The 16,092-nt window shown below is 41.4% G+C and overlaps 1 protein-coding gene across 1 annotated transcript; it reads right to left on the bottom strand.

Annotated features, from left to right (window-relative positions):
• Window positions 1-1,240: 1,240 nt before the first annotated feature.
• On the bottom strand, window positions 1,241-4,075 carry LOC128428541 (4-galactosyl-N-acetylglucosaminide 3-alpha-L-fucosyltransferase 9). The gene is made up of 2 exons (XM_053414747.1): window positions 3,935-4,075; window positions 1,241-3,028 (listed from the first exon to the last, which is right to left on the bottom strand). The coding sequence occupies exon 2, from the start codon at window positions 3,026-3,028 to the stop codon at window positions 1,937-1,939; it is 1,092 nt and encodes a 363-aa protein (XP_053270722.1). The 5' UTR covers window positions 3,935-4,075; the 3' UTR covers window positions 1,241-1,936.
• Between the last annotated feature and the right edge of the window lie 12,017 nt (window positions 4,076-16,092).

Here is a 16,092-nt window from a genome sequence, read left to right as displayed (position 1 = left end):
TCACCGTGTTCCCAAACAACACGACAGCAACAGATGAGTCTTTGTCATCGATGGGGTGTTTTGGAAAATGAGGCAAAATAGGAACAGGAAGTACAGACTTACAGTAATGTGATAAACAAAGCAGGGCAAAGATTAGTGACGGAGAAGTTACTGAAAATCTGAAATCACAAGAGATGTTAGAGTGGGTGAAAAATATGAAAAAACATGAAGAAAGAAATGGGTTATGACCTTGCACTCTGAATGTGACTAATTATAGTAATGAATCAGTAATTAAAGTGACTTTCACCTCTGCCCAGGAGGTTGTTCTCTTCTGCCTTTGTTTTTGTCTGGATCTAGTGAATTTAAATTTGGTTTTCATAAGCCAAGGCAATTTTATTTTTAAAGCACCTTTTGTACTCAGAGTTAGATTCAAGGTTCTGTACAGGGAGAACCAAAACATAGAGACTAAATGAAAGAAGTCAATACAAAAATCAAATTTGAGGTTAAATACAAGATTAATGAGAAGCTAAACTTGAACGAGGACATCCAGAGGGGGACAGAGAGACAGCTCACCTTCAAAGTAAAAGTTCAGGAGACTGGAGGTTTGATTTGATTAATGACTCATGAGTGACCCTTACTCCTTGTGCTAGTTGATGGGAACAATGTCATCTATTTGATCACCTCATTAAACTACAAGGTTTTGCATGAATTTTCAGAATTATATTAAATGAAATGTGTCCCACACTGTGATTCTTGTAAGGCGTCAGAAGCCAAGGTTGGAAACTACTGGGTTAATCTCCAACAATAGTTTTTTTAAGCATGTTAAATCATCCAGTATCTTAAATCCCAAAATATAATAAGTAACTTTTAAGTAAGGCTGTCAAATATATGTAGCAAAGTAGAAAATACAATGTTTTTTTCTGAAATGTGTATCAAAAGCAGCACACAGACACACACATACACACAATAATTTGTGCATCTTCTTGTTGTGCTTAGTTTCTCATGAGAATGAGCAGGCGGTCATTTGGACAGCATCTCGCTGTCTCGTCCTACCTCCCTGGGGGGGTCGGGATCCCCAGTTTGGGAACCCCTGCTCTAGAGAAACAGATTGCCTTCAGGTTTACACTGGGAGTTAGTTGGTGCCCATCTAGGTAACACAAGCCAGGCCCCTTTATTGTTCTACCTTCAAGCTGTATGTGGTGCTTTATTGAAAGTACATGTAAGTCTGTGATTACTGCTACATAGCATGAAAAGCCAAATGGATGGTCATACAATGTTTATTTAGATCCAATGGCATAATTTCTGCTCTACAAATGTCTCCCCACCAAATGGTGTTGGCGAGTTAATTTTGAATCAAAACAGTGTAAAGCACAGGCTTGTCCCTTAGAGTTGTGCAGTGTGCAGATATTCAGCTGGATCCATGTAACTGATGCCCCACCTACACTGAAACAAATCGCTGTAGTTTCTACAATAAAATTATACAGTAACTTCTTGTTCTGTTGTTTTACAAAGTTTATCTGTATATCGCAATGCATCATGGGCGAAATATAATTACAGTAGCTGACAACATTTTTCCGCAATAACACATTGTAAAATTACAGGCAAGTGGTATACTCATTAGCACAACCCCAATCAATAGAAAACCTAAGGAAGTCAGGATAGAAACTGGAAGTTAAGTTGTCTTTCAAAAATTATCAAATAAGATACCTGTAAACAAAGCAAAAATAAACATGACATAATTATCCAAATGACCCCTTTAAAATGTATGAAACCTATTTTTAGATTGGAATATTTATGTATTCAAAACATCTTAAGGTGACTTAAACCAGAGAACATTTGCAAAACTATTTTCATCACCTCAGTTATATAATAACATCAACGGTTACCATGTGACTAGTACCACATAAAGTTTATGTTCTAGTTTATAGTCTGTCAAATGATGTTCTCACTGTAGTTTTCATGGAAAGTACCACTCATAAAGATCATTGACAACATGGTATTCTTTGTACTTTGAGATGTGGTCACAGGCGAGGCAGACGGGATGAATGAATTCATTGCTTGTTGTCAAAAGATGAGGAGTGACTTCATAATACTTTCTCCACCCAAAGTAACTCATGTATGCTTCATGGTCCTTGTCCAGGCGTTGCAGATACTCTGCCATACCTTTGGCGTCAGGGAAATCATTTACGTGAATGAAGGAGCCATTGGGAAGGAACTGCTCGTAGTTTTCCCTTGGTGGACCCAGAACTACAGGGACGGTCCCTGCTGCGAGGGGTCCGTTGACCTTCTCCGTCATGTAGTCCACATGGAGCGAGTTCTCAAATGAGAGATAGAACTTACAACTCGCAAGGGTTGGGTAATAGTCTTCAGGTTTCAACTGGTGTCCATTAAAAGCAGCACCATAGACATCAACCTTTATGTGTTTGGACAGTTCTTTGTAATAATTTTCTCTCGCAGATGTTCCAGTATCTGGGTTGTAGTTACTGACAACCCAACAAACCAGTTTGTCTTTCTTGGGCAGAACAAATTCCTCCTCGGTCTCTGTTTCCTTGATTGTGACCTCATTCCTCACTGTGATGTCAGCATCTCGTCTGTAGCTCAGTGTTAAGTTGAACAGATTTTCCAGACCTGGTATTTTCGCTGTGTTCGTGGGAGATTCCACATTGAACCAAATCCAATTTTGAAAATGTGGACGTGGCTCCTTGGGCATGTTTTTGAAATACCAGTCTATGTTTCTCTGGTAGAAGATGACTCCCTCTGCTTGGCTGTACAATGACCTGTTATCAGTCAGAATGCAGTCATCAATGTGGAAGTGGCTTGAGCAGATTTGGAGATCAAACCTCACACCAATAGGCCAGAACCACAGCAGGACGATGGGCTTTTCAGTTGCCCCTGTGGCTTCATACGTTTTTTGATCATCTACTGTAGACATAGTCTGACACGCGGGAGATTGAGCCTCAAAATATACGAATAAATAAATAACGCAGCAGATAAAGCCAAGGATAGCTAAGTTTACCAGGAACAGCATTTTACTGGAAGATCCTCCCATCTGTGGAAGAAAAAATAAACTATTGTCACCTCTTTGATAACATCATGACTTGTAGTACATCAAGTGACCATTTGCCAATACAGTCTGCTTTGCACCTGTATCTAGGCACAACAGGCCTGATAAGCTTCACATTTTCAAGCTTCCCATTTAAGCAGCGTGCTTGGGGCTGAATTAAAAAGCATATATTGCCAGCAAATTATCTTTAAAAAAACTTCAGGAATAGATTAGACTGCAGGATTCATTGAATTTGATTGAATAATTTGATTGAATAATATGTATGTGCTTTTCTGCCATCACTATTGTTGCATATCAGGTGGTTTGCTGGGTTTGAAGTGTTCTATTTTCACGGTGAAGGATGCAAGGTCTGCACGTAGCAGCTTCATTGAGTGAAACCAACAACCTTTAATCAATAGCAATGTCTCATAATGTGGCCAGTGCCTCAACACCCCTCCCTCTCTCTTAAAAGAACAGTAGAGTACTCGCAATGACTTCTCAGTAGGAAACATCCTTTGAACACATGTAAAATAGTGGCACGTAGTAAGAATAGATGTATTTCCATGTGTCCATTCCTGCTTTAAAACAGAGCTGCAAACACACCGAGGAGAGTTTATTATCCTAAATAAATACACAATACTACGATCCTTTAAGTATCCATTCCTAATAGTTTGTTCATCATCAGATTTATAGTTAAACATACTGACTCAATATTCACTTGATTAGAGGTTAATGTCTATATGAGATAGAAATATTAAAGATTACAGAACAGTAACTGTAGTTTATGTATAACAGAATTCAATACAAGAGACTTATGAAAATAAATACTTATCATAGTTTAAGAAAAAGTCAATCCTCTTATTCTTTAGAAGAATTAGGTTTTTCTCAACTGAATAAAAAATATGTTCTTACCTTTCCTGTGTCAGTGCTGGATTTGTTATGATCATACACCTCGGTCTGATATAAAAGTCCCTGCCTACTAACCCAACAAGTAAAACCGGATAAAATGTCCGTTGTGCGGCCTGCCAGTTTTGAATGTGTTATTGAATTAGCTTCTGTTGATGTTAGATTTCCTGTTGCCCCGCCTCTACACAGTATTTTTTATTTTTTGTGGTCACACTGCTGCAACTTTTTAGAGCGAGACCCTTTGTACATGTAACTGTTAGGATTTCAATATTTTAGCTATATTCTGTGTCTGACTCAACTCTAAATGAATAAAGATAGAAGCAGTTTGAGTCAGATATAAGGCCTTAACGCAAATGATTAATAATAACCTTTTCCTTCCTAGTGTGTAATCTTGAAATTAGAATGTGTGAGCATCACAGTTCTGTTTCGTTGTTTTGGTCGGACCCCCGTTATGTTGGTTTCATGTTGGTATCCGCCGCCGCCACGCCCCCCCACCCTGACAGCGCAACGTCATCCAGGGCGGAGGGGCGTGGCGGCGGCGGTGACAAAAAAAGGGGGGTACAAAGCTATTATGCTATGATTTTACTGGTCTGGCCCACTTGAGATCAAAGTGGGCAGTATGTGGCCCTTTAACTAAATTGATGTTTGACACCCCTGCTTTACGTTTAGCTGCTCACTGCTAAATGGATTAGACCACTGACCAGAGCGGCATGACTGGCCCAATGTTCTGTCACTGTGTAATCCTCCTCACATGTCAGTCTGTATGGTTGTGTGTGTGTGTGTTTTCCCTCTCAATGTATATAACTGCTGATTATGGCTTTAAAAACGATAGTATTAATGTTATTGCTATATTTTAATGGTGTGTGTATCATGTATCGCCATGGTACAGTGTATGTGCGTGTGTGCGTGCATGTGTACAGTGCCTTGCATAAGTATTCACCCCCCTTGGACTTTTTCCCATTATGTACTGTTACTAATTGGAATTCAAATAGACTTAAATAAACTTTTTCCCGTTTGATCAACAAAACATGCATAGTACTTTGGAGGTGCAAAATAAATTTTATTGTGACACAAACAATAATGAGAACAAAAAAGTTGACATCTGTTGGGTGCATAAGTATTCTCCCCCCTGTGTCAATACTTGGTAGAACCCCCTTTCGCTGCAATTACAGCTGCAAGTCTTTTGGGGTATGTCTCTACCAGCTTTGCACATCTAGAGATGGAAAGGTTTGTCCATTCTTCTTGGCAAAAAAGATGAAGCTCAGTCAGATTGGATGGAGACCGTCTGTGAACCGCAATCTTCAAGTCTTGCCATAGATTCTCTATTGGATTGAGGTCTGGGCTTTGACTGGGCCATTTTAAGACATTAAAATTCTTTAATCCAAACCATTCCTTTGTAGCTCTGGCTGTATGTTTAGGGTCATTGTCCTGCTGGAAGATGAACCTCCGCCCCAGTCTCAAGTCTTTTGCAGACTGCATCAGATTTTCTTCAAGGATTTCCCTGTATTTGGCTCCATCCATCTTTCCCTCTATTCTGACCAGTTTCCCTGTACCTGCTGAAGAGAAGCATCCCCACAGCATGATGCTACCACCACCATGTTTCACTGTTGGGATGGTGTGCTCAGGGTGATGGGCAGTGTTGGGTTTTCGCCACACATAGCGTTTTGCATTGAGGCCAAAAAGTTCAATTTTGGTCTCATCTGACCAGAGCACCTTCTTCCACATGTTTGCTGTGTCTCCCACATGGCTTCTGGCAAACTCCAAACGGGATTTTTTATGGATCCCTTTCAACAATGGCTTTCTTCTTGACACTCTTCCATAAAGGCCAGATTTGTGGAGTAGACGACTAATAGTTGTCCTGTGGACAGATTCTCCCACCTCAGCTGTGGATCTCTGCAACTCCTCCAGAGTAACCATGGGCCTCCTGGTTGCTTCTCTGATTAATTTTCTCCTTGTCCGACTCTTCAGTTTGGGTGGACGGCCTCCTCTTGGTAGGTTTGCGGTTGTGCCATATTCTTTCCATTTTCTTATGATGGATTTTATGGTGCTCAGAGAGATGTTCAAAGCTCTGGATATTTTTTTATAACCTAACCCTGCTTCATATTTCTCCACAACTTTATCCCTGACTTGTTTGGTGAGCTCCTTGGTCTTCATGATGCTGTTTGTTCAGTAATGATCTCCAACAAACTCTGAGTCCGTCACAGAACAGGTGTATTTATACTGAGATTAAATTGCAGACAGGTGGACCCTATTTACTAATTATGTGACTTGCAAATGTGACTTGTGAATGCAATTGGTCGCACCAGATCTTTGTTAGGGGTTTCACAGTAAAGGGGGTGAATACATATGCACTCAACACTTTTCAGATTTTTATTTGTAAATAATTGTGAAATCCATGTAATATTTCCCCCCACTTCCAAATGATGCACTATTTTGTGTTGGTCCATTACATAAACTCACGATGAAATAAATTTTAATCTGTGGTTATACCATGACAAAATGTAGAAAAGTCCAAAGGGGGTGAATACTTATGCAAGGCACTGTATGTGTGTGTGCGCTGGAGATTAGACAAGTGAAAGTGTAACCTGATGGTGTCCAATACTGTTCGCCTGACAGCCATCTGCTGCTGTGATGCTGATATTCTGAATACCTGCGCCAAGGCCCAACAGGCCCAACAGGCCCTTTAAATCCAATCAAGCTGCATCCAATTTCACACACCGCAATCTCACGATGTTAAAAGGAAAAAGAAAAAGTCCATTCTGGATCTACCCCTGATCTGGAGCCGCTCCAAAGTCTAATGGGTTCTTCCCTGACCCACATCCCATCCTTCCGCCAAGTTTCATTTTCTACTGTCCAATCGTTTTTGTGTAATCCTGCTGAATATCAAACCAGCCAATAAACAAATGGAGTTAATGCGGAGTTATCTGTCCTGTTCTTATTATCAGAATATTGTGATAGAGTATTTTTATCTACTCAGTTCACTAGTAGTTCTTAAGTTTGTTTTTAAGAAGTGTAGTTTACCCTTTATGGAAGGGAGGAGTCTGGTTGCAGCACTGCTGTGGCAGAGAAGTTTCTCTGGACATCAGGACGTTTTGCTGACTTTCAGTCTGTTTCTGCAGCTTTAGTGCCTCAAGTCAGTTTTGTGCTTTCCTCTGTTGTTAGGGACCAAAAAAATGCAGATAAAGCAACATCATTACTTCCTAAATGTAATGGGTGAGACATTTGTTTCCTTCTGGCTCTACAGCAGTGGTGTCCAAACTATGGCCCGCGGGCCATCTGCGGCCCGCCATCCATTTTAAATTGGCCTGCCTCAAAAAAATTAAATTACAACAAAAAAAAAATTAAACAAAATTAAAATTAATAATTTTTTTTTTTAAACTAACAATTTAGTGGCACTGAAATGGCAGTTACTTATAGCACTATGTTGTTTTGCTCTATTTTTGAGGAAATTGTACTTTGATTCTTGTTGTTCTGGGTTTGTACCCTCGAGTAGGGGAGAGCGGGGTAATGTGAGACATTTTTTACATTTGCTCGCCTCTAGGCGAGCTAAAATCATATATCAGTCAAATTTACACATTTCCTATTAATTCAGGATGTTTCCTAGCAATGGAAATGATCAGAATGTCTTCAGGACAAAGGGCAGTGAAAATATGATTGTTTGTAAAAAAGTGGTCTTGTGTCTCACTTTACCCCAGCTTAGGGGTAAAGTGAGACAGACCAGAGAAATCAAGGGGGAAAGTGATCCACTTACTTTTTCCACTTTAAAACTACCATAACAACACATGTTGTAATAGGTCAATTAAGCACATTTATGATTATTAAGGGTTGAGGGTTGTCTTATCAATATTTCTAACCCTTCCAGCTTTTCTTAAGGACTTCTTTCCTTGCATGACCTCAGCGGCTGCGCTCTCCATCTCTGGGAGGGGTGTTTGGCCCCAGGTTGTCTTCCTGGTGTAGTTTCTTTGTATGATGGCTTTTCCACAATTTTTAAGGCATTAAAAATAAAACATATGTAATGTAATATTATTCTAAAATATGGTTAAGACTAAACTTAACTTGTGCTACATGTCTCACTTTACCCCACAGCCAACATTTTAGAAAGAACAACATCGCTTAGCAATTCAGGCTAACATGTATGATATACGTTTTTCTACCTGAATCAATTTGTATTGACAAAACAGCTGATGCAAGATAATTTACTTTTACATGCAAAAAGAACATTTTTGTGAAAAAACATTCTAACCACAGCATCAGCACCAACTTCTCCTTCATGGCAATGGTGGAATGGAAGGGGCTTGAAAACATAATGATCACATGACCACAATTGTGTTCCGTTGCCTAGATACAGGGGGTGTCTCACATTACCCCACTCTCCCCTTCCCTTGAATGCACTGATTGCAAATCGCTTTGGATAAAAGCGTCAGCTAAATTAATTGTAATGTAATGGACTATGGCCCACTGTATTGTACTACTCAGTTTTGACACTAGGTGGCGCCACGCCCCCCGCCCTAAGCTACGCGATTGAGGCGCACTGTCAAGAGTCCGCTCCAGGGCTGGGGGGCGTGGTGGCGTGAGTGGCCCAGACCTTCACATTTTTTCTGTATGTGGCCCTCAGGATAAAAAGTTTGGACACCCCTGCTCTACAGGGTCCACAAAAAAGCACTTTGTAGAAATTTGTATATCTGCTTTTTTGCTCAGGGGGCAGGTGATATGCAGCTGTCCCACAACTTTCACTGGGTTTTTAAACATTCGCTCTTATCTTGCTCTGCACAGCTTTGAATGTGCACTTTCTGGAGACGCAGTTAAGCTGCATGCTGGGACAAAATCGTCTAGCTGCCGGCATCCCTGCTCATCTGCACACAAACTTGCCTGAGACAGCAGTACAGAGTGTAAGGCTGATGTTAATGACCTTTTTAATTTGACTACTAACTATGTAGGCAAACCTGCATTGAAGTATGCTTTGCTCTTCTCGCAGCTGCTCTACATAACTACATAACGGCTCATGTCATTCATCCAAATGTCTTTCTCTTTTCTCTGCGCTGTTCTCTGGCATTGAGCCATGAGACAATTTCCTCAACAACTTATTCTCGCTGTGTCGGAGCAGGAGAAGAGGAGATAGAAACCGCAGAAGAGAACTGTTATGGCTAAAGTACATTCTGGATGAAATAGACAAATGTTTGTGAATAAAATGAGGCTAAGATCATGTTCTAGAAAACATGATTATTGTTTTTTGAGTGGTCTGGGAGAATGTGACTCGGACACACACAGAGCTCAAAGAACCAATCAAACACAAAGGCTGCAGCCACGTATCCGTTCGCTTGTTCATCCTCTAATGTTCGCCTGAAGGTGTTGCACGTGTGGTAGCGTGAGATGAAAGTTCAATTCCCCCATCACTACTACTACTGCTGTCTTATTAACCCGGCAGACAGCCACAGACAGCCGCCCACTGAATGTGCACGTTGCTTGTATTGGAGCATTTATCTCCTTGCCTGTTGCAGCTGGTGTAAACTAAAGTAGACTCACCTGAAAAAACACACACACACACACACACACACACACACACACATACACACACACGGGCCAGACAAAGAACTGGCAAATCCAGCCGTTACCGAATACACTTCAAACAAACACAAATCAATAATGCAACACAGACACATGCTGCAGGATCAAATGGGAACCATGCCAAAGTTGATAAATGTACTGAACTCGGCACAATGCTGTTTTCACAGAGGCTATATTTTGGGGTCAATATCCATTGTGATTGCATTCAGTTATTTCAGTCAAAGGATGAAAGGTTTGTGGCAAAACTGGAAAATGAAATCAGGAAGATATCATCCGATCACTTTGAGGAATTCAGGGCGGCAACCACGGACGGCTCATTTAAAAGAAATCCCACACGGCACAGAGTCGCCCACCAGCAGGTAAAATCAGCACGTGACATGGATGAGATACTGAACATACCACACAATATTGGGTCGGTGCCCACCAGCCTACACGTGATAAACAACGCAACTATGAGGTGTGTGAGGTGATGAGAGAGGTGTGGTGATCTTAGGGGGCGTGGTGGGTGTGAAACAGTTCATGTCACGGGCTCTTCCCTTCTGTCACACCATATGTGTGCATATGAGTGCGTGTGCAAGGTCAGGGCGTCAGTGCTCAAATCAGGATTTGTGTGCGCAACATTCAGGTTTGCCTTGTTTTGGATGTTCTAGCTGAAGCTTTCTAGGTCACAGGGGTCAAACAAATATGTAAGCTCCTCATTTAATTAATATTTTGACATACATCACACTTCTTGTAATGTTGTATTTTTTAAGAAACAATGTCAGAACTTTAGTTGACACCGTTACCGGAAAGTAAAACTGAATGAATAAACACATAATTTAACAAAAGAGATACACAAAACACACACCTGCTGTGAGGTGTGGTCGACCTGTTGTGACTTGAGGAGAGTGGTTGTCATGTCTTTAATACACATATACACATAGCCAACAGCTAATGGAAACTTACTTGTACTAGGAAGTACATTTTAGGAATTAATACATTTTTTACAAAGGCTAATGAAAGTCGTTTTCCATCCTCTGTGCGTCTGTACTAGCCAACAGATATTGTGTTAATTGTACTTTAAGAATTAAATGTATTTCCTCAGAGAGAACATATTATTAAAGACACACAATATGTTTGCACAAATTAGGTTTTACAGACACACTAAACAGCCCAGATTGACTCTAACATTTCTTTAAATGAGTCCTGCAAAGACTTTAATAATCACCACAGTCATAAAGCAGGAATCGAGTCTGTACTTTGTTGCTCCAGTTGGTACATAACAACAGATTATGGTCACATTATCCAAGGAGGGGCCTGCACGCATGTTCCCACATAGACACGGGAAAAGCAACAAAGAAACACTTAAATGAAGGATTAGAAACTTGAACGTGGCGCAATTATCGACGTTATGCAAAACAAAGTGTGACACCCGTCCAAAGCAGTATATGCCGGATCCACTGTGAGCTCACTGGTGGATTGTGGAACCAGCTATCAACCAAATTTAGAAGTATGTCAGACCATTTGCTAAAAAAGGCATTTGTATTAGGTAAATACTGGAATGAGCCTGTTTAAAAACACCTCACTTATATATCCCTACACTTCTTTACCTAAAGCTCAAAACATAGCTTTGCAAGCTATGATGCTGATAGATCGTGTTTCCTTCTCTGATATCTGGCCAGCTATTAGTCATTCTGTATTATCTGCTTGTCCTAAGAGGGAGCGGGATGACAGAGACAAATACCCCAGAAAAGAACATTTGAATGGAACCAACCCATCCTTCTTTTTAAACACTTTGTCCTGTGTCTTCAGAGAAACATGCAGAACCACACTAAAGAAGGCTGAAGTCACGTGCCTGCGTACACCGAGTCCTTCGCACGGAACTCTACAGAGGCATCACTTATACTGTGAGAGAAAAAAATCAATGACCATGAGGATGGACTTTGTAAGAGCCAGCCAGTTCCCCTGATTAGCTTAAAAAGAACACTGTTAGTCAATAAAACCATGTGCTGAGTAAATCATGGGTAACGTATAAGGGAATTTCCAGTTAATGTCTCATGTGACCACATTAGAAATCCAAAAATACTGTAAACCCCTTTGCTTTGGTCCGTCACATCGAGTTCCCTCCCTACTTTATCTATATTATAACATTTTATAGTATGTTTCATAGAAGTTGTCTTTTCCCTCAATAAAGATAAGGATAAACAAATAAATTTCACCTCAGTTAAACAACAGTTAAACCCTGACCCATAATGAATGCTTTTTATCAATCAGATAAGCTGTGATAATGAATTTAGGGCCCCAGGAGCACACCGCAGTCACGGTGTATCAAAGTACACGCCAAAAAAATCACACAATGATTCACATTCAAATGCATCCGCTAAAGCCCTGGCAGCAAGATCGTCATCATTTACAGTGCCACCTCTTTTAAAAATGTTCTTTCTGCGGCCGCTCCTCTGCCGAAAACAAAAAGATATCTGTTGGGAAGGCTGCTGAGCGTTTTTTGGTTTGTGCACCGGATTAACCAGACACACAAAAGTGGGCTGAACTCCGCTGAGTTTAGTAACGCACCCAGCTGCCAATGACACAAATCCATTTGCACAATCATGCAATCAGAGCTCATCATTGGGAGATAGCAGAGTGTGCATCTGAGTGTGTGTTCTGTGTCAGTGTGCAGTGTAAACTCATGGACGTGTGCACCCCAGGGCCGGGGGGGGGGGGGGGGGGGGGCAGAGAGGACACAGAGCAGGTCATCCAGCAGTGGGGTGATTCACAGCATGAACTCATTACTTTTTTCTACCACACTGCACAGTGCTCACTTCCTTCTCAAGTGGTGGAGCTGCAGTGTCACACCACCAACACCTTATGTATAATGTACAATTGACTACATGAGGTGAGGATTAATAATCTGGGTGTAAGAATTATTTAAGACTAATGTAATATTGCTGGTGCAACAAAATAATATCCTCTTGTTTTTTTAAGTGTATCCATGAATTATTTTTTTATGACAAATAGATGAAAATCACAATGTTCCTTGGTCCGACCCTGATCCAGATCTGTTCCAAATTTGAATGGGTTCTTTCCTGACTCATATTGCATCCTTCAACCCAGTCTCTTTGTAATCCATGTTTACAGAGACACAAACGCAGATGAAAACATGACCTTCTCGCCAGAAGCAATAACATACACACAACTGTTGGAATAATTAGATCAAACAGGTGATCGCGAGAAAATGAATGAATCATTTAGGGATTATCAAGTGTATATACACCAAGCATCCGTTGCCATCATTTTACATAAGGATGACTTTAATATCTATGGGGTAGTGTTGGTTGAAACCATATACAGTCTCTGGGTGAAACAAGCAGGTTGAACATGTCTCTTTGGGCTGTGGGATGACGTATTGAGGGCTACTGACTGATAGTGAACCAGCAGGGTTGACCAAGCATTTTCAAACTTGCTCAATTGCCACATGGCAGCTTCTCGCCAAACCAGTTCCCTCCTGCTGCAAGTGAGTTGACACACGGGGGGGACAGGACTCATGACACGTGTACTTAATACAAATTTTTACAAATTTGTCCTAACTCTCAAAACCAGCCCCATCCACTGATTTTCACATTTTCACCACGTTGAATGAGCTCACAGTTCCTAAAACTACAAAAACATGACACAGACTCGTCTTCCTCTTCCTGGTCGTCGGTGATTGGCCGAGTTGGGCCGCTGAGCGACCGCATTGGTTCGCCGGCGCTCATGCGAGCAGCGTCATTGGCTGAATACCTCCCTCGGACGCCTGTAGGTCCTGTGTGGTGTAACCTCCACTCAGTGAGTGTTCAGAGTCGAGGAGGAGACGAGAGGCGGCGGAGACAACTGTCTGCGAACTGACTTACACGACCCCCGGGGGGACGCACTCCTCTGCAGACAGCGGCTCCAGGTGAATAACGAAACTCATGTGTGTCCCCGCGGGTTGTAATGTCGCTTCTTCCATGTTGTTTCGTACTGTTACATCCACGCAGGACTTGTCCTCGCGCTGCGTTAGCGCCTCCGTGGAGCGAACCTGCCAGCTAGCAGCTTTGCTATCCAGCTAATTCTGGCTGTCAAAACAACAAGAGAGACGCGTAATCTGCTAGCCAGCGACGGACCACGGCTTTGTTTTCGCGTCACGCGGCGTTATCACGCACGCAGCCGCGGTATTTCGTGTGTTTGAAGGCAGATTTGTGGACGTGCGAAGCTGTCAAAGGGAAACGCACGCTCTGTGTCGGAGTTTCGAGCGTTGTTTCGGATGTGGCAGCCCCCGTTAGCGGACTAGCCAGCTCGCTACGTCGGTGTAAACAAACCGCGGTCGCAGCCTGTCGACGGGATGCTGTCTGCCTCTATGGTTGTCGTGCATCTTCTACTACGCAGTCTGGATGAGAGGAGAGGTGAAACACGACCACAGCAGCTTAACATTAAAGGAGTAGAACAGCTCCTTTGTGCGTGTGGTGCTGGAAGTGCTCGTGCTGTCAACAAGAAGGTAGTGAGGCTGGAGTTTGGGGTTTTCTTTGTCTCGCTTGCTCGCCAGTGTTGACTCCTGTGTATTCTCTGAGTTTGCATCACTGCTTTGTGTGTCTGTTGTCTCTCTGCCGATGCAGGTAGCTGCTGTAAAAGGCAGATTTATTCGACAACACGACCATTCTGCTGTGGTCCATCCTGTCTCCAGCTCTTTGTTGCATTTTGTTGCTCTGTGAAATCTCCAAAAATTCTGTCAGCAATCTATACCTGCGTGTGTTTTAGTCACATATTTTCAGATCAAGATAATAACAGTGCTTTCTGCAGAGTGTACTCTTTGTGCCATGCAGTTATCATCTCATAAACACATGATATGAACTGATGGAAGATAGTGTAGGTTGATTTCCTGTTGTTGAACCTCAGCGACTTGGAATCCTGTCCTGATCCCAGGCTGTCTGCCTTTAATGAGAGCCTGTGCAGACTAAATGCAAGTTTCTCAGTAATGTTTAATGTGTTGTGTCTACCAGCCAGGAGAGAACACTAACTTTTGTATTATTGATCAGCCAATATTCACTATTTCATCTCAATGATAATGCTTTAGAATGAGACCAAAACGGAATATAGTTTTTCAGGTTTAAATAACACTTTTAAATGAAAATAAGCAGATATGTCATTTTTTTAAAGACCTATACATTTAAACATGGGTAAACCCGCTGAAAGAAGACGACTGGCTCTTTACCCACTGCCAGCAGAGGAATTTACCTTTCTGTATTGTACCCTTGGTGAGTCATGTTAAACGGCACATATGTCTGGGACCTACGAATCGGAAACCTCTGTCTTGCCAGTGTTGCATCCTGTATGATACCAAGAAAACATCACTGTTGCTCGGCATTGTCAAGATGAAACAAACAATACACAAATGTTCATGCCCGACACTTCAATGCCCATCATAATGTCTTGCAGGAAAAGGTGGATCATCAGCGTATAGCCAAAATAGAGAAGAGAAAGTAATTAGCACATTTATTGGGTGTCATGTTTCTATCGCTGTTGATCAGAGCCGATAAAAACCCATGTTTCCTGCAGAGTCATTTGCTCCAGGACTGAATGGCTATTGTATCCATTCCACGTGAAGATGAATTCCAGATGTTACTTGGTGTTAGTGTTTTTTTTTTTGACCATTGGAAAAATGGGCTTTATACAGCAGTCATCACCAGCAGGAAATATTGTTAAAGTTTGCAGCTGCAGCAGCGTTTACCAGCACTTAATCTGTGACCATTGAGTAATACATTCTATAGCTACTATAAACTGTATTCAGAAAGACCATGGATTGTTAAATTCTCCTTTCATTGCTCCATTATATGTCTTTTTCGTTTTACTGACTGCAAATGCTGCATGTATGACCATCCCATTTTGTCACAAAGCATGAGGTCATGTCATAAATATTTCATGGGCTGGGTAGCTGATAGCCTTTTTGTCTTGAACCCAAAGTTTATATGTACAAAAACAGCTCCCAGCTGTCCACTTAGTTTCTAGATTAAACCATGGATATTTCATGGAGCAACGTCTTGGCTATTTGCGTTAAAGCCTATTTTTGCATTTTTAATCAAGGTTCTATTGTGTAGTTTGACCCTTGGGGCGTCTTCAGTGTCATTATTTCCATGTTCAACTCTGATCCTATTCAACTGCAGCCGAAGAGAAACCTAAACTTGTGATCTATAAATATAATGACAAGTTCCCTCTGTTGCTCCTCTGCAGGACAATGTATTTCTGTGTCTAAGCCTGCAGGTATGCAAAGCAGATCCATGTGTCATTTTTATGTTGAGTAATCATGTGCAATAGAAATATCATGTCATGCATAAAGCACAGTACCAGAGAAAATTTACCACATAGCCTCCATTTATCTGAAATATGTCTCTGAGCTTTTAAATCCTTCTAATTAGGACATTTGCTGCACTTCCTGTTGAGAATTATTGATTTGCAATTTTCCAAAAAACAAATTCGCAACATCCATTATTGCTGGAGTTGATGTGTGCGCCAACTCTCACCCTGCTACACATGGCTATTGAGCAGTACGTCATGTTTTTTAGTCGAAGAAGAAGTACAACTCTCTGGAGAATTTAATGTATAATGAAGTC

Source organism: Pleuronectes platessa, chromosome 22, assembly GCF_947347685.1.
Source record: "Pleuronectes platessa chromosome 22, fPlePla1.1, whole genome shotgun sequence".
Taxonomy (NCBI): domain Eukaryota; kingdom Metazoa; phylum Chordata; class Actinopteri; order Pleuronectiformes; family Pleuronectidae; genus Pleuronectes; species Pleuronectes platessa.
The sequence above is the reverse complement of the archived record's forward strand: the minus strand, read 5'-3'. Positions and strand labels throughout refer to the sequence as shown.